Here is a 27,611-nt window from a genome sequence, read left to right on the forward strand (position 1 = left end):
CCGTCATCAGATTGTACAAAAAGCGTGGAATTCAGTGGATGGAGAGGAAGATGACTTGTTATGGAAAGATGATTCTGAAACCAAAAGTGCCAAATCTGATCCAGGGAGCGATCCTTAGGATTGTACCATAGCGAAGGTGACTCGGAATGAATTTGATGGACTCTTTGTGTTGGATGCTGAAGACAAGGAATTTTGATGATTTTTAAAATGTTTTGACTGTGGTTAAAGATATCCTTGTAGAATTAATTCATTCAATAAAATAGGTCATATTGATTTATTTTTCACATTTCAAAATGGCAACAATCTACACCAACAGCGGTGGTTCATGTTTTATACTTGGCAATAAGTCAATCCCCGTTTTTGTAAGGATTTTTCAAGGCTTCAAAGTCAAACTTATTTGCCATGATTTGTGGTATTTCAGATCCAGTTAGCACTTTTCAATCCAGTGTCAATGTTCTGCTTTCACGTCACAGCCACCCACATTGTGCTCTAGCCTTAATGCTACACAGAGTTGAGGCAACAAAGTTAAAGTGCTCCAATGCACTACTGACGTTAATTGGCAAAAATAGTTGTGTTGTTACTTCCACATACATGTGTTATTTTGCCCCACTGAAGTGCTGTCTAAAAACATACGATGCATGTTTGATTGCTTAAATTAATCATGCTTTTATTTGAATAGCTATTGAAATTTGTTTTTGTAGCAGTCTTCATTTGATAGGTCACTTCAAAAAGTAGCTGAATTGCTGAGAGATCCTGTGACTCAAGCTTGATTTGCCCTGATTTGTAAGGAGGGAAAAGAAAAGAAAAAGGATTTTTTAAGGTTTTCCCCTAATGACCTGCTTTGGTTCCTCCAAACCTTAGTGCTTTTAAAGTGAGAAGGTGGTAAATGCAACAGTTTTTGTAACAGTGTTAGTATATTAACTTGACAATCATGAATGAATGGTAGTATAGGTACAAATCACAATTTTGCACAATGTGCAGGTAATCAGTTGTCTCTGCTGGACTTATTCTTCCTCGTGGTAGAGTTTGCAGTGTTGGGGGGGGGATGGGGAGCTGCATTGCTGTTTCATTGCATCCTGGAGATCATGCATACTATAGCCAGTGCACCTGTGGTGGATAGAGTGTATAACGTGTTCAGTGCCAGGTGCATCAATAAAGTGGTTTGCTCTTGTCCTGGATGGTATTGAGCTTTTTGACTGCTTCTGCAGCACCCATCCAGCCAAGTGTTGATTATTTCTTCAGTCCTGATTTGAGCCTTGTAGAAAATTGGCTGCTTTTACCAAGTCAGAATATGATTCAGCCACCTGCCACAGAGGTCCCATTCTCTTGTAACTGTGATGTTGAGTTTTACCCCTTCCACCTCCCATCCAAAGATATTGATGGTGTGGAAATTGATGGTGCTGGTGCCTTTGAAAGTTGAGAGGTAATTTGCCTTTTTCTTGATGAAGATGTTCGTTATTAAGCACTTGTGTTATGAATGTTACCTCGTATTCTTTAGCCCAAGCTTGGATGTTATTTAGGTTCTGTTGTTAACTAGCATAGATGTTGCATTGTAGGCAGCATTAGTAGGAATCAGGAATAGGCCTGTATGCTTCTGCGTGTACGTATAATGAATTTGAAATAGGTAAAGGAATGCGTTAGTGCTGTTTTGGCTTTTTGAAAATTGCTTAGAGTTTTGTTTCACTAGTAGCAAAGCCCCGTGGAATGATTATTCTTGGGTGAAACCAATAGCCGTGAAAAGCGATCACAGTTGGGTAAATGCATAAATAGTTAACCATACTACAAAGTTGTGTTAAGCTTATCATTTAACCTTGCTCAATTAGGATGCTAATAGGTGTGTAGGAATAGAATGGAAGTTACTTTTTAGTGAATCACTGAATGGTTCAGTAGTCTGATAAAGAATTAGAATGGATAGCCATTATGAACAGCTCATTAACAGGCCTTATGGAGACCTTTGGGTATAAATAACTGATAAGTGGATATGAATAATGAAACTTGTGAAAGTAGTTTGAAGGCTGGAGATGGAATGTATCTAGAGATGATAAAACTGGGGATATATCATGATATAACTTAAGGAAAGTTGATGTAAAGTCCTGACTGGGTATTTGTAAATGCACTAGAACCTAATGGCAGCTGAAGCTTTTACCCCATAATTCAGACAAAGAACTCTATACTACTGGGTATTTTATAACAAAAGAAATCTTCACAGGTCAATAAGACCCTGTCAATATTCTATCTGGGTTCTCCCCTAAAGGGTTTAAAGTTGGGCACTTTAGTAGACCTTTGTGCAGTTACGCAGTAGAGAAGAACTCTCGAGTGGCTCCAGTCTACCACTCTTTGGTAGTTCAAGAAGTCGAGAAGAGGAAAAAGAAGAGTTGTTTGCACATGCCAACCACCCTTTCCCGGTACTCACTACTAATCACGGTCATATGTTTTTGCTGCATAACTAGTGTGTTATATCTGTCTTATACTCCAATTAAACTCCATTTATTCACCATATTGGCTGTAACTTTTTCGAGTACAAACAGGTTTCCATCTGTTTCAGATGAAGTTACATTGTTTTCATAGTTTGCCATTGTGAGATTTGAACTCTTGATCTTGGGGTTACAAACCCAGTACCATAACCACTTGGCTATTTAGGCCAAGCATATTGGCTGTAGTTGACCTGATTTAAATTCAGGTTTATTAGAGCATTGTGAATGGACTTGTCAGTAAACAGCCTGAGATTATCATGTGGGTAAGTTGCAGAGAATGCCACCCCAAGGAATCCTACTATAACATTGCTGGGCTGAATGGCTGTGACAGCCATAACCGTCATCTTTCTATCAGGTGTGACTTTAACTAAACAATTTTCCCTTTGACCCACATTTGCTGGGGCTTCTTGGTGCTATATTCTGTTAATTGTATACATCTGGTTGATTTTCAATGTCACAGTTGCTTTGGAGTAGTTTGGTCAGGAGACAGCTGGTTCCAGCGCACAAGTCTTAACTACATCAGTGTCACTGTCAGAGTCTGTACGGTTTCTAGAATTTCAGTTGAAAATCATTGCTTGAATTTAAGCCCTACTTTATCTTTACCTCTGCCACTTTAGGTGGATGGAGGTAATGTTTTGACCCCTGTTAGTCTGTTTGCCAACATATCTCAAAAACTAGCAGACGAATTTCAACAAAACTTGGCTTCCAACCTGATAGTCGCCCAACCTCGGACGGCCCGCTTCTATCTCCTACCCAAAATCCACAAACAGAACTGCCCCGGTAGACCGATCGTCTCAGCTTGCTCCTGCCCCACAGAACTCATTTCTCGTTACCTTGAATCCCTTCTCTCTCCCCTTGTCCAGTCCCTTCCCATCTACATCCGTGATTCCTCTGACACCTTACGTCACATCAACAATTTCCAGTTCCCTGGCCCCAACCGCTTCCTCTTCACCATGGACGTCCAATCCCTCTACACCTCCATCCCCCACCAGGATGGTCTGAGGGCCCTTAGCTTCTTCCTCGAACGGAGGCCCGAACAATCCCCATCCACCACTACTCTCCTCCGTCTGGCTGAACTTGTTCTCACACTGAACAATTTCTCCTTCAACTCCTCTCACTTCCTCCAAATAAAAGGTGTGGCTAAGGGTACCCGCATGGGCCCCAGCTATGCCTTTCTCTTTATGGGGTATGTGGAACATTCCTTGTTGCAGTCCTACTCCGGCCCCCTTCCACAACTCTTTCTCCGGTACATCGATGATTACTTCGGTGCCGCTTCATGCTCTCGTCAGGACTTGGAAAAATTTATTAATTTTGCTTCCAATCTCCACCCCTCCATCATTTTCACGTGGTCCATCTCTGATACTTCCCTTCCCTTCCTTGACCTCTCTGTCTCAATCTCTGGTGATAGACTGTCCACCAATATCCATTACAAACCCACCGACTCCCACAGCTATCTCGACTACAGCTCCTCACACCCCGCTTCCTGTAAGGACTCCATCCCATTCTCTCAGTTCCTTCGCCTCCGTCGCATCTGTTCCAATGATGCTACATTCAAAAACAGTTCCTCTGACATGTCCTCCTTCTTCCTTAACCGAGGTTTTCCACCCACGGTCGTTGACAGGGCCCTCAACCGTGTCCGGCCCATCTCCCGTGCATCCGTCCTCGCGCCTTCTCCTCCCTCCCAGAAACATGATAGGGTCCCCCTTGTCCTCACTTATCACCCCACCAGCCTCCGCATTCAAAGGATCATCCTCCGCCATTTCCGCCAACTCCAGCATGATGCCACCACCAAACACATCTTCCCTTCACCCCCCTTATCGGCATTCCGTAGGGATCGCTCCCTCCGGGACACCCTGGTCCACTCCTCCATCACCCCCTACTCCTCAACCCCCTCCTATGGCACAACCCCATGCCCAAGCAAAAGATGCAACACCTGCCCCTTCACTTCCTCTCTCCTCACCGTCCAAGGACCCAAACACTCCTTTCAAGTGAAGCAGCATTTCACTTGCATTTCCCCCAACTTAGTCTACTGCATCCGTTGCTCCCAATGTGGTCTCCTCTACATTGGAGAGACCAAACGTAAACTGGGCGACCGCTTTGCAGAACACCTGCGGTCTGTCCGCAAGAATGACCCAAACCTCCCTGTCGCTTGCCATTTCAACACTCCACCCTGCTCTCTTGCCCACATGTCTGTCCTTGGCTTGCTGCATTGTTCCAGTGAAGCCCAATGCAAACTGGAGGAACAACACCTCATCTTCCGATTAGGGACTTTACAGCCTTCTGGACTGAATATTGAATTCAACAACTTTAGGTCGTAAGCTCCCTCCCCCATCCCCACCCCCTTTCTGTTTCCCCCTTCCCCTTTTTTTTTCCAATAAATTATAAAGATTTTCCTTTTCCCACCTATTTCCATTATATAAAAAAAAACCCACTAGAGCTATACCTTGAGTGCCCTACCATCCATTCTTAATTAGCACATTTGTTTAGATAATATCACCAACTTTAATTTTAACACCTATGTGTTCTATTGTACTATTGTCGTTGACATCTTTTGATGATCTGCTTCTATCACTGCTTGTTTGTCCCTACAACCACACCCCCCCAACCACCCCCCCCCCCACCTCTTTGTCTCTCTATCTCTCCGCCCCCCACACACACACCTTAAACCAGCTTATATTTCAACTCTTTCTTGGACTCGAACGCAAGTTCTGTCGAAGGGTCATGAGGGCTCGAAACGTCAACTCTTTTCTTCTCCGCCAATGCTGCCAGACCTGCTGAGTTTTTCCAGGTAATTCTGTTTTTGTTTTGGTGCACAGGATGTGGCCCAAGGAAGAACTGATTAGATTTTAGCAACATACAGATCCGGATCTTGGAATTTTTAGGCGATAGGGTGCATTGACTTTGCTTTATAATGTTGAGTTGTTTTATTTAAAATGTTATTGTTTTAGAATGTTGTGGATTGTCTTAGCTGCTGTGTTTTCACAGCTGTCAAAATGTGATCAGAGTTTTCAGAACAGCTTGTTGGACTTGGGTAGTCTGAAGTCTCCTAAGTGAGATGGAAGCTTTGACCAAAAATATATGTTTTTCATCTTTGAAGTTAGAGTATCAACCAAGCAGGGGAAAGCCTCAAGAAAGAGCTATGTAATTATAGTAATATTGAGTTAACACAATGTGATGGAGCTATGCACTCTACTGCCTGCCCTCTTCGCTTAATAACTTTGAGTTAGCACAGTTGGAGGAGGCCTGAGCTCTAATGAGTGCCCTCTTCACTTGTCCGATGCAGAATGCATTTGAAGTTTTACAAAATGCACTAGTAAGAGAGTAATGAAAGGAAACAATAGTGTGTCTGTCAGCCCAAGTCACTTGGAGTGTTTTTGCCACTAAGTTAGGAAGTTTAGAGATTCGAGCTCCATTCCAGACTTGTGCATGGACACATTTAAGTGCAGTACTAATAGAATGTTGCATTGTCAAGAGGTACCATTTTTGGATGAAAAATTAAAAAGATGTAGCATCTTCCTGTTCAGATGATGTGGAAGATCCAATAGCATTATTCAAAGAAGACCAGGGAGTTCACTGTCAATATTAATCCTTCAACCACAAGAGCAAAGCTGATTAACTAGTCATTAATCTCATTTGCTGTGGAACCTTGCCAGGGCATCACCCTAGCAGTGTATACCATGTACAAGATGTATTCCAGCAACTCGCCAAGCTTCCTTCGATAGCATCTCCTCAACCACCTAGAAGGAAAAGGGCAGTAGAAGTGTGGGAATATCACCACCTGCAAGTTCCCTGCCAAGCCACGCACCATCCTGAATTGGAACTATATTGCTGTTCTTTCACTGTCACTGGGTCGAAATCTGCAACTCCCATCCTAACACACTATGGGTGTACCTACACCATATGGATTGCAGTGGTTCAAGAAGATGATTTCAAGGCCAGTTAAGGATCTTGGGCAACAAATGCTAGCCTTCTAATGATGCTCAAATCCCAAGAAAGAATAAAAAAGAGAACATCTGTCTGCTTTTGTGCTGGGTCTATTATCACTTCTAAAGGTTACCTATATAAATGCACTATATAAACTCCTTTCTTTCAGCGAGTGAGTTGCACACTATCAGCTGATAAGCTGGAGGTGAGGTGGTACTTGCACCAAGCAGTCTGATTTACAGCAAACAAAAGTCTATTTACTCAGTAAATAACCTATTTAAACAGAATACTGCAGCAATCAGTCTACAGAATCTAATTATAAAGAGTCTCTGGAAATTAGAAGAAACCAAACTTGTGACCAGAATTACAGCAATGTCCCAAAAGCAGGGTGATTTATCTGGCAAGATACAGAGTAGAAGACATTTACACAGTATAAATTGTGGGGAAAGGAGGCTAGTTTCTTAATATAAATTATGTGCATAAAACCCCTATTACTTAAAACAGGCATGATTGATGGGGGAGTTACCAATCATCATTATTCTGGCCAGGAGCAGTGGTGTCTTTATAGGAAGCCATCTAAATGATCATCTGGAGTTTCTGGGCACTAGGCAGTGCAGGAAAATATTTTTTCAAGGAACTGAAATGACTTTTTCAGTATTTTTCATGTCAGTTTGCACTCATTTTTCTTGCCTGTTCCTTTTTTTGATTTTTGCCCTTATTTCCCTGTTGACGTATAGGTTCCCAAACTTCGCTTTTGTTGTTAATAGTTTTGAGAAATTTGCCTCATCATCATTACTGGAGACAAGGAGTTTCTCAGGGAGAACCTTCTGATCTAAGGTTCGAGGAAGAAGAGAAAGAACACTTTAAGTATGCCAAGTCTGTTGGGCTGCATGGTAGGTCCTCCATGCCCATCTGCAATCACCTGAATTTATAGATGGAGATGGTTGGATCTTATTTGGGCAGGTGGTTAGTTCTAAATGTGAAAATGGTCTGTGATGATCGACCGGACGACACAAATTTGTGTGATGGCCTAACTATTAGCCCTCCAAACACAGTATGACAGCAATACTATACGAAAGAAGGCATAACCCAGTGTTATGACCTGAGCTTGGTTGGCTGCACTCCCCACATTGTGAGAGTAGAAGAATGAGCTAAATGAACCTACCCTAGTCGAACGCTATTGAGTTGAACTAACAAAGTTAACAAAGGTGCAGGATTCTCCCTAGGAACTTCCACTCTCTGTCCCTCAAAGCTGTAAGCTGCCTTTAGCAACTCTAACTCAGGGGGTGATTTTTTTCTTTGCTATCCAGTTAAAATTCGCCATTCTAGCTATAAATATGGTCAAATGACACCCTTACACATAGTACCATCATTAATCTTAGCCTTTGTAGTTATTCTAGACACTGGATGATGCATTATGTTTTTTGGCAGTCATCAGTCTTATACATTTTCTTCTTCAGGTTGCTTCTTTTAGTTGTACTAGCTGCTCATCTAATTTTAATCAACTCCTATGATTTGTATTGGACTCTTTTTTAATATATCTGGGTTTAAAATATAAGTCATCTTCCTTGGTGACTAAATCATGGTTGGCGTAGTGTTTAACACTCAACAGCTCAAATTTTGTTGTGTGTGATAAGTTTGTGCAATGCGACTCGTTCTACCAATATTACCAGACTCTCATATAAACTGGAGAGATTGAATTTTTACTTTTCATTACGGAGTGGAATTGGTGTTTTTCTTCCATCATAAAAGTGATTAAATGTATCTGCAAAGGCATAATAAATTAGATCGTGTACAATATTCTCAGGAATTTCTGTACCAAATTGGATATTCACAATTTTATTGTTGAATCTGTAGGGAAGTGTAAATCTGTAAATGACAAGCACTGCTGATTTAATTGTATGTGAAAGCATGCTCAACTGTCCTAGATTATTACATTTTGTTAGCATGTTTGTGTTTTTAAAAAAAACAAATTGTTTGGGAGTAATAAAGCAGAATTTTATACTTCTAATGCAACTTATAGACTTCAAATATATGTAAGAAGATAAGATTGTAGAGTTGGACATTAAAGAAGAGTTTAGATTATTTTTACCATTTTACTTAGATTAACCCTAAATTATCTTCAACCAAAATAATATCCATAATCCAAAGTATTAACTAATCTATTTCTGCTGATTTTAAATTGGAAAAGCAGATCTTAATTCTGCTGCATAATTTATTTTTTCTTGATCACTGCTCATTTTAGTCCTCTCTGCACAACCAAGCAGAAGAAATCATTTTTGATATCGCTAAAGGTGGCCTCTGCAGATATTAGTTTAGACCATAAGAAATAAGAGCTGGAGTGGACCATGCTGTCCCTCAAACTTGCTCTACCATTAAGTATGATCATCGTTAATCTTTGGCCTCAACTTCACTTCACTTCACTGCCCACTCCCCATATCCCTTGAAAGACCAAAAATCTGTTTATCTCAGCCTTAAATATGCTCAATGCTGGGCTAGACATGTCAAAAGATTCACAACGCTTTGAGTGGAGAAGTTTCCTCTCATCTCAGTTCTAAATGATTGACCCCTTATCCTGAGACTGAGATTCACAAAATAACCTGAAATCAATTTGCATAAATGCATGTATTATTAATATAGCATTTATGTATAGGTCTGCACCAAAAGGTGGCCAATATTTCACATCTTTGAAGCAGGAATTAAGTTATTTTGATATTAGCATTTTCAAGTAATTTGTTTTGTCTCTGCTCAGTGCACCTAGCCAACGACGTAGTTGAGATCAGGAATTCTCTGTATAAAGACTACCATACAAATGGATAATTGTTAATTGAATGTGAATTTATTATTGAAGACATATAGCTTGAAAAGAGCAGCTGATGGTTGGCAGAACAGTTGTCAGTATTCTATCTATACTGCTCATATTTTCAAACTTATAACTCATTGGCTAACATCTATTCCTGTTGAAAACAGTTAGAAATTCTGGATAACTTGAGGGCTTTAATTATAATGAAAATAAAATCTGGTGTATAATTTTCTACTTAACATGCATATCTTTCTGTCCTGAGTGTAACATGTTACACTAGCGCAATTTCTAATAGTTGTTCCTGATAAGATAGGCCTGGGGATTGTCTGCCGAGTTTACAATGTTCTCTGAAGTTTTTAGTTTTTAAGCTGCATGTGCCTAGGGAAAGCAATGTTTTGTCCAAAATAATTGATTTTCATGCAGCCTTACTGTGGAAAATCTCCTGCTCAGTTACGCTCTGCCAAACATGTGCCATTTAATGAAAATGGATGGTCAGAAGCACATTGGAGATGGTTGGGGGGCAGTGGAGGGCTAGACATTTACTCATCAGGTGATATGCGGCAAAAATGCGTGAGTTCTGAAAGAAGAATCCACATGAAAGTCTCTGAAACTAAGGTTATAAATTGTACAAGCGTATGAGTTGTATAAATCTTGAGGAAAAAATAGAAAATTGATCAAATGTACATTAATAATTCATCCCTTTGTCCATTTTTGATATTCTGCTTTTGTGTGTCCTAATTTTTGTTTAATGAGAGAATGAAAAAGGTGAAACATGTCCAGGTGGAAGTCTATTTCTGGAACGGAAACTGGACTTGCTTTTGAAACTGGAAACTTTAAATAAAAGCAGATAATGCTGGACATGCCTTTAATTAAAAGCAAGGTTCATAATTTAGTTGTAACTTTGAAGTTCAGATGCTGATCCGTGCCATTTCCACCAATTGGGGATTGTTAATTTTGTTTTTGCTTTGTGCACTACAATGTTTAATTCTTGAGCCTTTTTGTATTTAAATGATTAGTGTAGTATTCAGTCATGCACAAATATCGATTCAAGCAAACTGCACATTTCCACCTTATGAATATTTTCTGAACAGACGGCAGTGATTAATTAGCTTGCTAACCAGTACTATTAGTTACCAGTCCTATAAGTGCAATTACTTAGTGAATTAGTTCACTAGTCTACCACGGACAGGTTTGCTTCCATTTTGGTTTATTAAGCCTATTTTATGGCTTCATTATGGATTACTAATTAAGGGAATAAATATATTTAGTTTTAACTTGGCAAAGAACACAAAATCAATATTAAACAAATTTGGTAGTGGAAATGGTATATTTGCATCTCCCAAATAGAAGGGCACACTTGTGGCTATTGCTATTTGCATGGCTAGAGGTTGAAAATGTTGAACAGATGTATTGGCATGAGGACATTGCTGCAAATGCTATCTAGGGTTTGCCTGATCTTATGGCTTTAAGGCTAACAGATTGTGCAGATGTAGAAAGTAAATGCTAATTTGTTCAATACTTGTGAGAATGTTAAACCCAACTGGGCCAATACTTGAAGTTTATTTAAAAAATCATGCTGACTCATTTATTATACAGAATCTGATTATGAAATCCATGTTCCAGTTCTGCTGTACATTTTATCAATAGTTGTGTTTGAATTGCTTGATGTTATTCTGATCTTGTTTCCATTGGTAAACATTGCAGTTGAATTGAAAATATATAGTGTAGCAAGATACTGTATTTCAATAATGGAATTATTCATTATAAAAAATAGTACTGTATATTTCATGCATTTCATGTTCACAAGCTTCTTTCTTCTGTTCTTTTGTGACATTGTATAATGGCAAAATGTTAGAGGTGTTATTTAAAAAAAAGTTTGTCTGCCAAGCTGTTAATAGCAACCAACCCCCTCCACCATCTTCCCCCCCACCCCCCAGCACGCGCACACACTCACACACACCCCCTTGTCCTTGAGAACATCCTTGGGTACAAGGGACATGTTGCAGTTTGAGTGACCTACTGAGCAAAGTGTGGCTCTCTGCTCAGTATAACTTGGTGGTAGAGCAGAAGCGATTCGAACAGATGTTAAAATTATTCCTATGGATTCAAGAGTGCTCCTGTGGGATCCAGAAGAACAATATTGAGCAATTATTGCTCTGGGCTTGAAATCCCATCTTGTTACCAGCTGGGTCAGTCTCTGGGCTCCCCGATATTGTGCTGACATGGAGCAGAGCAGTGCAGCGTCTCTTTGATACCCCAGAATGGCAACGAGGCCCTCAAAATGGGTGGTGTTTTCCATTGGTAGGTTCAGGTAGCTTGCTTGCAGGTCTGGATTTAACCAGTCGGCAGGTGGCATTCTTTCTCTTTCCTGACAAAATAACTATACTGTCACCTCTAATTGTGAAATTCTATGATCAGCCAATCTACTTCATATTATGAGGTTGTATGACAATAGTATTAGTGTGTTAGGCTTTTTATCTGTGTTTGACTCCAGCCCAGGTTGGGTTGAAAGATTCTCATGGCCTGGCTGCAACATACTCAGTTCCAATTGAATATATGCTCATCTTGCAAAATTGCATCTAATTTGCTGATAAATATGTACACTTTCTATGAGAAAAGCCACATAATTGTTAGTGAACCAGAAATGGAAAATGCAATGCTGGTTCAGTAAGCCCTTCTGAGGTGCAATTATTTGGACCAGTGTACCAGTGAGATCTTTCTTCTGCAATTAACTGAGCTACAGCTAATTCAAGAGTGCTTGATTCTTGGGCTAGCAGGCTGGATTTAACCCTGTACCTGCCTCGCAGAAATTTGGTAGGCAGGTAATTAAAGCACCTTGCCAACTTACCCAACAGAATTTGCTGCCATCCCCATGTGACAAATTTAATTTCTTTTAATCAGAAGAGAATGCCACCCTCTGAAAATCAGCGAGGTCCTTCTTTAAATATGCAGATGAAATCATTGGATTCTGAATTTAATTTAAGCCTGAGATTTGTGTGAGGAAGCTGTTGTGGTCTCCCCACTGTTAGAACCATACCTACAACAACTGTATTTTAATTTGAAACTTAGAAGGACATTGCATTATTTGGACACTTGGGGGCTGACTTTGATATTTTTTTTAAAAGGCCAAAAGTTCATCTTGGACTGGAGCAAGCATGCCTTTTCCAAGATATCACATGATGTCAGCTAAATGACCAGCATGGCAATTGAGGAGAGCCATTTGTCTATTTGAGTTGCAATCACTTTAATTGATGGGGGAAAATAACTCTGTTAAAGGCAAAGGCCTGGTGATTTGCTGAGCTTGTTATTTTGAACTCAGTTGGGAATGAACTGAAAAGGGGAAAAGCTGACCAGCTTACGTGCTCCTTGTCTTGCTGGGAATGCAATATGATTATCAGTATTCAGCTCGGAATCCTCATCTCAGGGGATCTTGCCTGTATTTGGAAACCCAGGGACTGAACCATGAAAGATTAATCCAGCTCTACTTTTCCTCCATGCTTAAGCTCCATTGGTGAGAACCTCCAGATATCTACAGGGACTAGTGTCCCGTCCTCGCATGAGGGAGCACCAAATTGACAGCACCAAAACCCTGCAAACTTTATCCTTTTCATAAAGTTTCCCTTTAAACCGCCCATCTCTGCAGAGACTCAATTTTTGTGTGTGTGTGTGCATGCATGCGGATAAAACTACACTTCCACATTATAAATTGTGTGTTAACCAGTTCTTCCAACATGTTTTTTTAAAAAAAGTTTTGATTTATAATAAATCAATAATTCTGAGTTTATTGACAGAAGCCTGGTTAAAGTCGCTTTTATATTCTGGGACTAATAGTAACCAAAGTAAATAATTGGTCATTTTGGTGAATGAATTAAATATATACGCTAATGGTACAACCTATTGAGTAGTGGGGCTAGATAAACTGCGCACTCCCCCATCCTGGTGGTAACATCTCCAAACCAACTTTGTAGTATGAAAGCCAAACAAATGTGTTAATTTATATATAATTTTATTTCTTTGTGGGATGGGAGATTCAAGCAATTCAAAACCCCATAAAGAAATCTTGACCCTCCCCTGCTTGGGGCTTTGATGACCTTTAGATTTTTGACCCCCCTCGTATCCACCCCCCCCCCCCCCCCCCCCCCCCCAAACCAACCAACCCCCAAGAACTTACCTGAGTGTCGAAGATTGTTCGGTCTGTTTTCCCACTGGTGGTCTCTGAACTTCCACTGGTCAGCTCAAATTTCCTGTATGTTCGAGTTGGAGACACATGAGGCCTCTATGCAGACAAGGCCTGGGAGTTAAAGTAGCTAGACAATGCGACAAGCTGCGCAGTTTGCCCTCCCACCTCGGACCCCACTTCCTCAGCTCCCACTATGAATTAAAATAGACCCTTGGGTGACTGAAATGCTATAGTGTGGTTTATTTTTTGAAACTAAGTATTTTCTAGTCATAGGTACAGATTGACATTATTTCTTTAATTTTTTATTTGGCATTAACTGCATGGAACCTCTGCTGACTGAGGAAGGTTAACCAGCTCTACCCAGCCAATCTTTAAAATGTCAATAATTGGAATTATTCCCAGGCATTCTTCTATTTTGAGATTCTGATCATTTCAGTTTGCAAACAGGTTTTACTGCTGTTTGAACTTCTGGACGCTGTTTGCTAATTGCCTCTGGGTATCAGTTAATTACTGTACAAGCACAAATATTTATCCTTTTGTCACTTTGGATGCACACTATATTTTGGGAGATGAATAAGTTTGAAATCTCCACAGCTGTTTTATGCTTGGAGTATATACACTGAAGAAAATAAACCTGGTTCTATATTCTAAATCTTGTTGCAGTCTTGGGAGAATGGATGCTTACTTATTCTTAAACATTAGCTGAAATATTGTAGAACAACAGATTAGTTAAACTATTACATAAGTTGTGGCATATTAAGAGAAGAATAAACAAAATCATACCACCTCATGCATATGGTCAGTCTTGCATATGCAATATTTTATGAATTTCTTGATGTTCCATTACATGTGTAATAGAGTCTGCTTTTTTTTTCGTTTTTCCAACAGGATCCTTCTTGATGGTTGATTCATCTCAGCATAGGTCAGGAGACAAAGCACGGCTCTTGCTTCCACTAATGAAAGAAAACGACACTCACTGCATAGATTTCAGTTACTGGTTGTACAGTAAAGATTACTTGAACCCTGGAACACTGAACATTTTTGTCCGAGTGAACAAGGGAGCCTTTGTAAATCCGATTTGGAATGTGACGGGATCTCAGGGAGAAGAATGGCATCGGGCTGAGCTGGCAGTTAGCACCTTCTGGCCAAATGAATATCAGGTAATGATGGTCCCCATTACTGTATAGCCAAGAGCCTTGAGGTATTAGCATTGGAAGGAAAAGTAGGCAACACATGTACCCCATGAGTAATGTTGAAGTAGCTAATAATATAGCAGTTTTTGTGGACTTGTTGCTCAGAATGTCCAACCAATGCAGAATACCAATCAAAAAAGCTAATACAATGTTTTATTGCCAAGACAATGGAAAACACATCAGAGGGCACTGATCAAACTGTGCAGCACATTTGTTAAATCGTTCCTTAAATACTGTGTCCAGTCTGGCCATGTAGACAGAAGGAAGACACACATGTTTTAGAATTTGCAGATAGAGCAATTGTGTTGCTGATCTCCAGTTTTGGAGGACTCCTTTATAAGGAAAAATTGGACATTGAGAACATTGAGCTTTTCAGCCTGGATGGACAGATCTGTGTGGTGATTTTACAATCATATAAAAATAGTCAACTGTATGAAAAAGGTTAATCTGGAAAATTACATCAAGTTAAGCAGAACAAGATACCAGAAGTTAAAACTATTGAGACACAAATTTAGTTAGTGCTTGTATCAGGGAGTCATCTTCACATACAATGATTAATACATGGAAGAATCTCCTGGCTAAAATAGTAGAAGTGAAAATCCTGAAATTGCATGATTGAATTGAATGTGACTTGAGGGTTCCACTAATCACATCACATTAATGACTTTGAGCTAGGAGATGGAGATTTGTGCAAACTTGAATTTTGGGGTGACTGTTTTAATTTTAGAATGTAACAACATGCAATTCAAGACAAGGCCATAGGACCTCCGTCGTAATAGATGGTACTAATGAATAATTATTCATTGTTTTTTTGCAATTTGAAGAAAGGATTTTCACAATGTACATGTGAAGAATGAATACACTCAAGATTTACTGAGTTGTAGTAGATGGGCAAATTCAATCTTAAGTTCTGGAATGGCTTCATGAAACTCGCAATGAATAGCTCATAAAAGAACTGAAAATGAATGGTGTATTCTGAGTCAAAGTTCAATTTTGTACTTTGGATAGTTGGGCAATATAAACTTTAGGGCCTTGATTGGTAAATCTGATTCACCCACCTGATACCAATGAATTTCTCAAAGGTAGCTGTTGGCAACAGCTCATCTCAACCACTAAATTTATGAATATTGAAACCACTGCTTGAGAAGAGGTATGCCCTGCAACCTGTTTCAAAATGAAATTCTAAAAGGCAGAAGTAAAGTTGTGGTTAGGAAGGATTTTCTTTATCACAAATCATAAATGGAAAGGGATTTTCAGCAACTGCCAAGGTGGTGCTCAAGGGTGATCATGCCTTATTTTAATCATGACTTATTTCTATCGACCTTGAGAATTAAAAGAATTCCCATCCCATGGTTGGTGAGGAGACATATGCACACAATATTAATTTTTCTATTAAAGCTTTCTTTGTAATCTGAGTGCAGACATTAAACCCTTTAAACTGTCTTAAAAAATGACTTTTAGAAACCTGTGTTGCAGTCAGAAGTCTACCAGTCCTCCATAATCAGCTTCCAGAATGAAAATAAATTGTTTCCAGTTTTACGTCTACAAGATGGTTGGATAAGTAATGAGTTCACTGAACATTAAGAGACTCTCTTGGGTGTCAGCAAGAAACCTGAAGAAAACAAAAAGTCAGTCTTGCTGAATCAGCCATTCTTTATTAGATTAGATATTGTAGATAAGACAGCCAGCTACACCACTTCTCTTTCCCACAATTCACTGTGACTGATTTGATTTTTTTATTTGGAGATAGGAAGGGCAAAGTAATGGAAGAAAACATTTAATTTATTTTCTGTGAGGATCTTTATTTACTTAAAAGGGCCTTTATTTGTGGAGTTATCCAAATCTCATGCATGGCTAAGATAAAGACATTGGCTGCTCCATTGGATCCTCCTAAGAAACTGAGAATGGTGCACATGCTTCATTGGCAGCTATAATACAAATTAATTTGATAGTCATATTCTGGCTTTATCATTGATATCTGCCAGATTGGTAGGTTTTACGTTCTCAACAATTCTCTTGTACTTTTAATAAATATTCCATGTTTGAAGACATCTTTTGAGTTCTGTCTACTTTCTCTTTAGTGCTTTCCCCCCACCCCTTGACAGGATTGCCAAGATAGCTACTGTAGTGATTTTTTTTCCAGTGCGCCACATTGAAATTCCAGCTCATTGCTCATAGCATGTATTTTCAGTCTTCAGATTGCTGGTAAAGAATTCTAAATTAATAATCTACCTTGTCCGTGCATCCATGATAGGGAAATTCAATGAGTAAGGAAAATGTAAATTACATTAGAGGAAAATGTAACATAACACATCGAATGGGAACATGGTGAGATTGGGTCTGATGCCCACTTTTCACTCTCTGAAGTCAATGCAACATAAAATCGATTGGGTATAAAACATGCATCAGGCCTAAAACTGCTCTGTGCCTGCTGAGGATGTGATAGGTTAAAATACTGGCTTCACTTTTGTCATTTGTACTTGGAGAGCTTGATATGCTTCTTTATTTTCTTCCTCCTTCTGTCCACGGTCTTGCTGCTACCATGCCCCCCCTTCCTCAACAACAACCTCAGCAATTCCCACCAATGTGGAATCAACTATAATCTTTGAGAAGATTAAAGAGTGGAGTAGATGTTATGAAGGGAAGACTTAAAAATTCTGCTGCTGTTAGTTAAATATGACTTCCATGAATTCAATTCCCTGGAGGTACAAATATAAGAACCGAGTTGTGCTGCTTAATCATTTTCTGAATGCTATCCCAGTGTTTAACTGGTGGGAGCTGTGGCTCATCTAGGCCTGGAAGTCAGACAAATAACCTGACAGCTTAGAGACAGTGAAAAGGATTGAGAGAGGTGATGGAGAGGTAGAGCTGCGGAATATGACAGCATGCGTTAAGATAATGTTGTCAAGTTGCAAATATGTAGGTCGAAGAAGAGTAGGGGCGTGTGCAAGGATAGATTTTTGGGGAAGAGTGGAGGTAATGGTGTGAGCATGAGAAGAGAAGCCACTGTTGGAAAGATAAGAGTGGAACCAAGCAGGGTAGTCTTACTGAGCTGGACAGTGGAGGGGGGTGATGAAGGAGGATGGTCAATTATCAAAGAATGGGCAGAGGAGACCACAATAATGCAACACAATCACAGTGATAGAGGATGTAATTTATGACTGATTAGAGCAAATCAAAAAATATGTTTCTTCTAATTTGGAAATATTGAATAATTTGGTCAGCTTTTTTGGTTCTAAATGATTGGATAGCAGGATATGTGCTGCCCAGCCAGATGATCAGATGTTCACAGTATAAAAATGGATTCTGTTTCTGGAAGATCAATGATGAGTGTACTGCAAATAATTGTACAATTCTATATTCAGAGCTAAGATGTGATTTTGGTCTAATTGCTAGTTTCAGCTGAAGGCAGACTTTCAACTAAAATGTTGCACAGAACAGGGTTCTCCACTTATTACCTTGTGAGCTGTTGATTGAAACATTCATGCTTAATTTACATGCAGCATTGGGGAAAAAGAAACAATGGCTATATTAATTGGAGGTTTGTGTTGCCTTAAGGTAAATTGGAGGAGGTGTGTAGGTAGGAAGGAGAGGAATAATTGTGTTCCTTGTGGTAAATTTAACATCACAAAATGATTATACTTTGAGTTGGTGGTAGCAGCGGGAAGTATTCAATATTAGTGCAATTTGATGCTTGAAATTCAATGTTTAATTTTATATCAAATAGGGTGAATGATCTTATGGTTTTGTTGTGCTGTAAATGGATTGTTACATGTCTAATTTATTACGTAATCTAATGTAACAGCTCTTTGAACAACGCTTAGAAATTCCACTCTGGCCCTTTTGGGGAGGTGCAAAATCACTGGGTTATAAGTAATGATATAGTCAGAAATCATTTGCTTCCCTCAGCTTAAATTGAAACAAACTTGCGTTTTATGGAGCAAACATGAGGCAAGGTTAACTAAAACATTGTAAAGGTTGTGCAGCCACCTACTGAGCAAAAGTACAGCCAAGAGAATCGAACTGTGGAGCAGAAACAAACCTATCACAATTAGACTGTAGCCACCCACCCTACTGAACTGAAATTCTGCCCCAATGAGATATCATTACACAAACTTTCCTTCTCTGTAAAGTAGTATCAACTACACTCCACTGAATGGAAAGACCACCAACAGCCCCTCAACAGAAATATATTTAATACCCATGCACACACTCTTCACCTTTCCACATTCACTATTGTCTCCTTTCCTCCACTCCCTGATATTTTCTGATCCCCAGTGCTCTTCCAGATTGCTCTTGTCTACATTTTTACCAGCTCTGTGACTTGGTCCCACCACACTTATCCTTATGCTAAGAAAAAAGGACCCAGGTTTTGTCATTGTCCCCTAATCCCCTTCCTCTTGCCTCCTCTCACTGTCTACCTCCCCATTCCCACTTCTCCTTCCTCCTCCTCTTCCTCCTCTCTTCTCCCCCACTTGGGCCCAGTTGTTCCACTTTCTTACAGCCTGCTTGTCCTAAATTCTGGATCTTGACTTGCTGTTCTTACAGTGGGATATTGCATACATCATTAGTCAAACTCTTGCATCTCCTGTATATTCCCTGTTTGTCATAGTTTCTGTGCCACAAATTTGGTATCGAAGAGCTACATTTAGATATTTTGAATTAGTTAATAGGCTTATATAAGTTTCAATATCAGTTGTCTTAAAGCCCTCCAAACAGTGGATGGCACTGCTGCACCTCCAAATTCTGTTTTGTGGCTCTGTCCAATGATTTGTATTGGTACAGATTGAGTTCAGTTTTATTCCATTAAGCAGTTTTTGGAATAACTCCAAGATTTATTCCTGGGAAACTGGCCTGCAGTCCACCTTTCAAGCTCTCTGTTTACTTCATGCTTCTAGCCAGGTCCATTATCAGTACCCTGCCAGTTGTCTTGCTTCTCCATTGCTCTCACTTTCTTATTCTAGCTTCTGGTATCCACTTCAGTGCCTTTTCTATCTTGATTACCTCACTATAAAAGCCTTCACTTTCCATATCTTGTCCTTGGTCTCCTCCTATGCACTTTTCCTGGCCGACCTGTGGCTCTTCAGGCCTGATCTGTACTTCTCTCTCATTTCTGTTTATATAGTACTGAGCGAAAAGTATTTTTAAAAATGTATTTGCCAATTTACCAGTTTATTGCTAATAAAATGGCCTCTCTTGGGCCTTGTGTGGATTCAGGTGGTCACAGGAATAGGCATTTAGAGGTGACTTTACAACAGTGGTGTGGAATCAAATACTGCCACTCCTGGGGTGATGGGATATCAGGGAGTCCAGTCTCTGGTATGGTAAGGAACTATTCTTAGGAGAATGTGTGTAGTATAAGGGTCTGGCACATACAGGGTTAATGTGGGGCCGAGTACAGTACCGCCCACACAGTGATGTAAGAAGGTGGGGTCTGTGTGGTGTTGAGCAGAGACTGGTTAAGATCTAAGCATGGAGTCAGCTCCTAGCCTATATCCTTTATTGTACATGCGTAATTGTTTCTTGTTAATAAAGACTTACAGTTACCTAATGAAGACTACAAAGACTTCTTTCAGATATATTCTATACCCCACACCCTCCTAACATGGTGGCAGCTAGGGGATCAAAAACCCTCAATGTTGAAACAAACTGAAATGCTGGAAGACTAAGAAAAACTTCAAAAGGATTCTGACCTGAAAGAAACTCTCAAAAAAAATTTGAGGGTGCAAAGAAACAGTCACCAGGAAACACTCTAGAGAAACGGCCTGGAAGTTGAAGGCTGAGATTTTTACTGCCGGAGAAGACTCCATTGAACGTCCCTTGGAAGTCCAGCTTCAGAGCACAGATGCCACAGAGCCTGCAAAGGTGAACTAAATCTTTTAAAGTTCCAGGCTGCAGGTGGTCTTGAGGACCCTTTCCCTAATTCAGTGTCAGAGGCACCATTGAAGGAAAGCCCATTGCTAAAACCCAATTCCCCATTGGAAGCCTCAACAAATAGCCTCCAAATTCATAAGATAAAAATAATTAAATCTCTCAGGAATGCCACAACTATCCAGCTCAGAAAATGGCAAGCATAACTTTAAATTTGAACGCCTCATTACTTGATATAGCAAATCACGGAACAAAAGAAGTTGGCACACTGATGTTCCAAGCAGCCATTATATAAGTCTTCAAGAAGTGAGCCATTGCCATTTTGTGGACCTGGCCAAAACCGGCAAGTGTTTGAAATCCCTATGCCTTGGAGTCAATGGTGATGCCATCTTAATATACAAGAAAATCTCTAGAGAAAGTTTAAAAAACTAAAGCCAGAGCAAAGAAAAAAATTGCCTTACAGAATAATTCTCTGATTTAAAAAAAAAACCCTGGATGGCCCAAACGTGTTGCTTTGAAGCTTGCGTGAGTTAAAAATTTGGAAAAAAAAAACACTGCACAGCCTTTCTTAAAAGGGCAATGACATTTACAACTGTAACTATATAAAAATATTAAATGACCATGGATCAAAAATCTGACCAACCAGATCAGTTTTGACTTATGCAAGGGCCAAACCCAACGGGAAATTTGGCATCCTTGAGAAGCAACTTTTCACATTACTGGAGTACGTTAGGCCTCAGTTAAAAAAAAATCCGAAGAAGCCCAGATTACTGCCTTCATATATTGATTTGGTGATCTTGCAAATCATGTTATCCTAATGCAAAGCATTTATGAATCCTCAACCAGCCTCGAGGACCTATTAACAGCCTCTGATGTAAATTTTAATCTTCAAATTGAGGAGAGTGCAGAGCTTAAAAACTAGGTGCAGAAAACCCCCCGCAAAGTGACAAAAAAGTAAAAGACAGTACCTGAACAAACAGTATGAGGGAGCCAGAGAGGTGAGGAACTTTGCAGAAGTCCCAAAGGAATACACTTTTGAAGACCCAACCTGTTTCCAGAACTGTACCAGCAGCTGCTGGTGAATGACAAGGAAACAGCCCTGTGGCTAGCACAGCAAGAAAAAGCAGAGAATGTTAGTGCCAAAGCTGAACTGGAAGATTTGAAGCACAAGATTCAAGTTGACTATAAATCTTTGAAAATGCATGCTAAACTAAAGCCTTCAAAGAATCAAACTGTTTCAGATCTGGACAAGCAAATTTCAGAGACGTCACAAAGGTACCAGGAGGAAATAGCGACTTTCAAGGTTGGCAAATTGAAGTGGGAGTCGGGAAAACTCAAGCAGCTGTACAGCCAGACATAACAGCAGACAGAAAAGGTACCCAAAAGAAGATACAACCTTGAAAGACTCTTTAAAGAATCAATATGTACCCCTGGAAAAACACGAGGAGTTAAAGATGTTAAATGCTACTTCAGAGAAAGATGCTTTGGAACTATCAGTGGTCACAAAACAAACACTGAAATACAGTGAGAAGTCAAGAGCTGAAAAGGAAAATAAACAGCTGAAAGAACAACTAATTGCACTTTGAGATCAGATTAAAAACAGTACATTACATTACCCTTCAGCAACAAGACAGAATAAAGACTACCTTGAGCAACAGAGTGGCAGAACAGCAGAACAAACTCTGAGACTCTGGTAAATTACAAGAAAACACATGACTAAGTAATTGAGCTAAAAAAAAACAAGGAAAACCTGTTAAGGACCATTACATGTTACAAGGATTGCTCAGGTCACAGTTTGTTCCCCTGGAACATTACAAGGTGAATCAAAATTAATGCTGCCCTGAAAGAACTGTTTAATCAGTTTACAGAGGAGACTTTAGAATGTTCAATATTGTGGGTTGAAGCCGAGCGGTCCAAGGAAGAGATTGCAGCTTTGAAGGAAACTGTTGCACATTTGGAAGAAACCTTGGAATAGCATTACATTTCCAAAAGGAGGTACAAAGAGATGAAAATCAAGAACATAGAATGGTGATTGAAGGTAGAATTCTCACTAAAGAATGTGAGGTGTTTCAAAACTAATTGACAGAAGTGCAATTACAGAACGTGAGCTTGAAGGATAGCACCGAGGAATTACTCTGCCAAGAGAAAACAGTTCAGTGTAGAGAATCAGCCTTCGCATATGAATGACGAGTTTAAGGAAAAACGAGACCGGATGGTGGAGTGTCACTCAAAGGAAGTAGAACACTTGAAAGAGGACTTGAAACACTTGAAGCATCTTCAAGTTTTAATTGATGAACTTCAAGCATCAGTTGCCTCTAGTAAACATTGTGTGAAATGCCTTGGACAGTGGAAGAAATTGCTGAAGAATCAAAACAGTTGCCACATGCAGAATTAATGACCAATACCGATGAACTTGTTGAACTCCAATCCAACCTGAACAACATGATGGGCGAGTTGCGTCGTATGGAAGGGAAAATCCAACTTTAAAAGCAGGTAAGGAGAACTCTAAGAAACACATTCAAGATCTAACTGAAAGAGTCTAAACAGCAGTCAGTGACTAGGCAAGAAACATTCTGAACGGAACTGAATGCCCAGGTGAAATTGTCAAACCTTTGAGTTCCACAGATAACTAAGACAAAGACCACACTACTATCCAGAGTAGCTGAATGCGGACACTTGTAAGCTTGAAAAACACCTGGAAAAGAAGGAGGTAATCAAAAATTTGGCTAAAATTGTGAAATAGATGCAAATGAACGTTCCATTGTTGAAACATCAACGTCCACATACATTGAGACTGCCCACATGATGAACGAAGAGGAGAAAGAAGCACCAGGGAGACATACAAGTTGGTCCACCTTGGAAGAATGAATTAGAGCAGCAACAACCACAGATCAATGCAGCAGCAGAACTGACCAAATGCAGCTTAACACAAGGAATGGAAGAAAAGAATGAAAGCATACCTAAATGTCAGTCCAACCTCCAAGCCAACAGGAAGAACCAGAGCTAACAGAGCTTCCCACTCCTCTGTCAGAATGGCAAACAAGATATGGAAGAGTTATAAGGCCACAAATCTTTTTTTTCTATTCATTCATGGGAATTGGGCATTGCTGGCTAGGCCAGTATTTATTGCTCTTGAGAAGGTGGTCATGAGCTGCTGCCTTGAACTGCTGCAGTCCCCAAAGGCAGCCTGAACCTGTAAATTCAAGGACTTGAAGAGGGGAATATGGGATAGTGAGAATGTTGTAATAGTGCTAATACAGTAATAGCAATAATGTGGTCACAACAATAGCATGAGACTGATAATGTAAGACATGAAGTAGTTTAATCCATACATATAGGATAAAGACTTCAGGGAGGTATAGTATTAAGGGTCTGGCACATGGTTAATGTGGGACTGAGTACAGTACCACTCACAGGGGTCAGTGTGGTGTTGAGCAGAGACTGGCCAAGATCTAATCATAGAGATATCTCCAACCCAGTACCCTTTACTGTACATGTGTAAATAGTTCTTTTTAATAAAAACTTAGTTAACCTAATGAAGATGATGAAGACTTCTTTGGAAGACATCGTTCTGTAACTAGCAGCTTCCCAACAGTATACACAGGAACTTTCCCAATTTCCTGATACCCAGTCAAGCTTAGTAAAAACATGTTTTAGAGGTTCACATGTGAGTAAGTATAGTTAACCATAAAGGGCACCCAACCTTTGCAAATATCATTGATTTACCTCAAACTGATTATGTAGCAAGTGCCACATGATCAAACGTCCAGGAATATTTCAACTGGAGTTGATGATCCTAATAAACCTAACCTGGGGGGAAAAGTAGCCCTAGTATCCCAATTGAAGTTGGCCAACTCAATAAATTGCCACTGAAACCTGGAACATTGTATGGCTCAACTTCTCACCAGTTAAATTCATTAAGTGGTCCAGAGCTTATCATGAAGTTTGTTCTAAATTAGGTACTTTTGCTTACGAATAACCTTTGATTTCACCTTGGCAAGATAAATCAACATGTGTGCATTTGTTTTAGCAAGTGGGAGCAGAAGTCCTACCTATTTGCACACTCATACCTCATTCCCAAAGCTCAAGTTATGAGACGGATGACAGAGCCCCAAATGCTGTGTTGGCTAAACTCAGGTTACTTAACCCAAACCTTAGACTTTGGAGTATAACACTAACAGGTTAGTCAGTCATTGCCTTCAATTACTAAGCTATATGGGATGATCTGCAGTGTCTGATCTTTACAGTAATGTTAACCAGCAGTAGCTGTAACTAAACGTTGTTCATGCAGCCTATTGGCATACTTTTGGTGTTTGTATCAGAATAGTAAGATAGAAAGTGGATTCAGAAAAAAAGCCTACAATAAAAAAACACTTAAATAGCCAGACTGCAGATAACATTTCAATATAGAGCCAAATACAAACTTGTAAGGCTGCTAGCACCAGAAATATTGTTCTGATCAGAAACAACTCAAGTGATAACTTTGTGAAGGACTTTTCCACTAAGTCAGTGTTTTACATGCTGGTGATAGAAATGTAGTTTACTGGACCAGCACTTTACCCTATATTTTTTACAGCTTTAAAAAAAAAGACAAGCTATTAATTTCAATTTACATGTTTAAAATGGTAGATCCTGTGGTGTACGAAAAGCAGCTCACAATGTAATCAGTTGACGATGTAGCAAACTTAATTTATCCAGTGCTTTTTCTGTGACAACAGCATTACATAACCCTTTCACCATTACTGGTTTGAGGTAGAAGTGACTTACTGCAACCCTTCACTGCCACCGACCCCCCTTCCCACCCCATCAATATTTGTCAATAGTTTTATTAAGAGGAACAGGAAATATAATATAGCTGATATTCTATTGATAAATTAAAAAGAAAGCTACTAGAACAGCACTGAGATTTGATGAATGCCAACTGTGGCAGATTGTCTTTGACAGTCCTGCTGATGAAAGAAACAGAAGTGCTGTAAAAGTGGTTTCCAACAGCTGCCAAATTAAGTTATAAGTATGGTCTAGAAAGAAATGTAGATCCAGAAACATGCTTTAGTTTTTTGAAAGCCTGAAGTTGAAATATAAAGTTGAAGTGGGAGTGTATTCAGGTTTGTACATTTTGCTCAATGGGGGCTGCCCAGCAATATTCCTTTACTTCAAATGTGGATACTTCATTTCAAATATGGTGCTCCTTGCTGTAAAACCTTGCATTCTGTTACCCAGATGCAGACTCAGTTCATGGTCTAATCTGCCAGGTGCAGTTGAGGAAAATTTATTTGATTGTGTATTGTACAATAATGTGTGTATGCATAATTTTGAACGAATGTAGAAAATAAAAGGAAAATCACAGTTCCTGCCCACTAGAATATGAAGAAAGGCAGGTCATTTATATTCTTGATACTTAAGAGATGAAGAGGTGAACAACAGATGAAAAAACCATAAGTATAGATATACTAACCACTATTGCTTATGATAGTTAACTTTAGAACTTCACTGCATTTTAAAGCTGGTGGGAGGCCTGGCCACTTCAGCCTGTGCAAAAATCAACAAAAGGAGAAAATGAGTAAAACAACTTCAAAATGGGGGGAAATACAGTGGAATATGAATTGATGAAACTAGCTAGCAAAAGTGTAGATCTGTCTAAACAATGCAGAGTCTTAATCAATAAATCCAACAATGTTGAGCTACATAGTCAAAGTAATAGGACTCAAATCAAAGGAAATTATTAAATTGTGTAGTATTTGAATTAGATATCAACTGCGTAGTGTATCCAGTTCCAATTGCTGAGGAAAGACATTCAAATGTTGCTCATGCAACAGCCAAGAGTTACCAGGGAAACTTGAGCTTTTCAACCTGGGAGCTGGTGAATGAAAGATGATCATATGCAGGTACATTAGATAGATAAATAAAGGAATAGAAAGGAAAAACCAAATGTTTCTTTCAAATTAAATTGAGAGGGCAGAAAGACAAAGATTCCAAAGAGTGAATGGTAAATTTAAGATTGATTTCATATATAGTGATCAATGCTTGGAATGAGCTTCCAGTTAGAGTAATAGAAACAAAATCTCTGGACAAGTTTAAGGAATAATTAGGTGCAGTAACGGGGAAAGAGAGAACTGTAGAATCCTTAATGAAGGAATGAATTAGTTATCAATATATAATCTAAAGATTTTTTTATCTGGGATGAACATGACCGTGTTTTCAAAACCATGTTCTCCAAAATTGAGTATTTGAAATTGTATGTTTTTGTTGGAGCATGTTAATTGTGTATTAATTGTGTTTAATTGTAGGCAGATTATGGGTATTAACTGGTGATTCTCTTGTGTCCCTATAAATAGACACAGCCTGAAACTATGGTTTTTGGTTGTACTGTAATTGTGTAAAAAAGCAATGGTTAGAAAAGTGTGTAAAGATTGGCTCAAGTTATATCCTTGACCAACTGACTGTCTGGCCAAGAATAGGGCATGTTAGAATTTCGGTAGTTTTTGATGATGACACCAAGAAACTTGGGCAAGAACTGCACTGAATTACGATTGTAATTATAGTTTAGTTTAACTTAAAAGGAATTTCCTTCATGATGTTTGGTTGGTTTTCTTGGTTTTTGCAGAAAATATTTCTCAAGTTGTTTTAATTACTGCTGTAAAAGCATTCTGTTCTTTGATATAAGCCACCTTTTGATGCCATGACATGGGTCAATGCAAAAACATGGCTGTAGCAATGTTTGCCTTGTATTTTTTTTGTTAGAAATGTGATCAGTTATGTTTTAACAATGGAGAAATGTCTACTGTTTCCCTGATTAGCTCGAGCGACTTCTTTGATATGATACTGAACTGGGCAGATAGGAGGATCGCGGTTCGGTTCTTCCCAGCCTTGGCAGCGATAGGGCTACAATTGTCAGTAATGGTAAGCTAACAGCTCTTTCAAGGAGCTGTTCAATGGGATGAATAGCTCTGTCTGCGCTGTAAAATCTTATGACCAATTAAAAGCTAGCAAAGACTGCAAGAAACGTCACTCATACCCACATATCTCTTAACACTCTTCCATCAATATTCTTATACAGTAATAGCAGTACTTTAAATATTAAATTTAAAAAATGGAGCATAAACCATGAATGGAAGGCAGGATGCTTACAAACTGGTGAGAAAAAGTGAGCATCTGTACAGGGGCAG

The 27,611-nt window shown here is 39.3% G+C and overlaps 1 protein-coding gene across 6 annotated transcripts in view; it reads left to right on the forward strand.

The window, feature by feature from the left end:
- The window catches only part of ptprk (protein tyrosine phosphatase receptor type K), a 673,497-nt gene that overhangs the window by 159,571 nt on the left and 486,315 nt on the right, over positions 1–27,611 (forward strand). For all 6 annotated transcript variants that reach the window (XM_041187665.1, XM_041187666.1, XM_041187669.1 and 3 more), the window contains exon 3: positions 14,270–14,541. In XM_041187665.1, the coding sequence (XP_041043599.1) occupies positions 14,270–14,541 (272 nt within the window). The remainder of the gene's footprint in view (positions 1–14,269; positions 14,542–27,611) is intronic.

The sequence above is a fragment of the Carcharodon carcharias genome, chromosome 5, assembly GCF_017639515.1.
Source record: "Carcharodon carcharias isolate sCarCar2 chromosome 5, sCarCar2.pri, whole genome shotgun sequence".
Taxonomy (NCBI): domain Eukaryota; kingdom Metazoa; phylum Chordata; class Chondrichthyes; order Lamniformes; family Lamnidae; genus Carcharodon; species Carcharodon carcharias.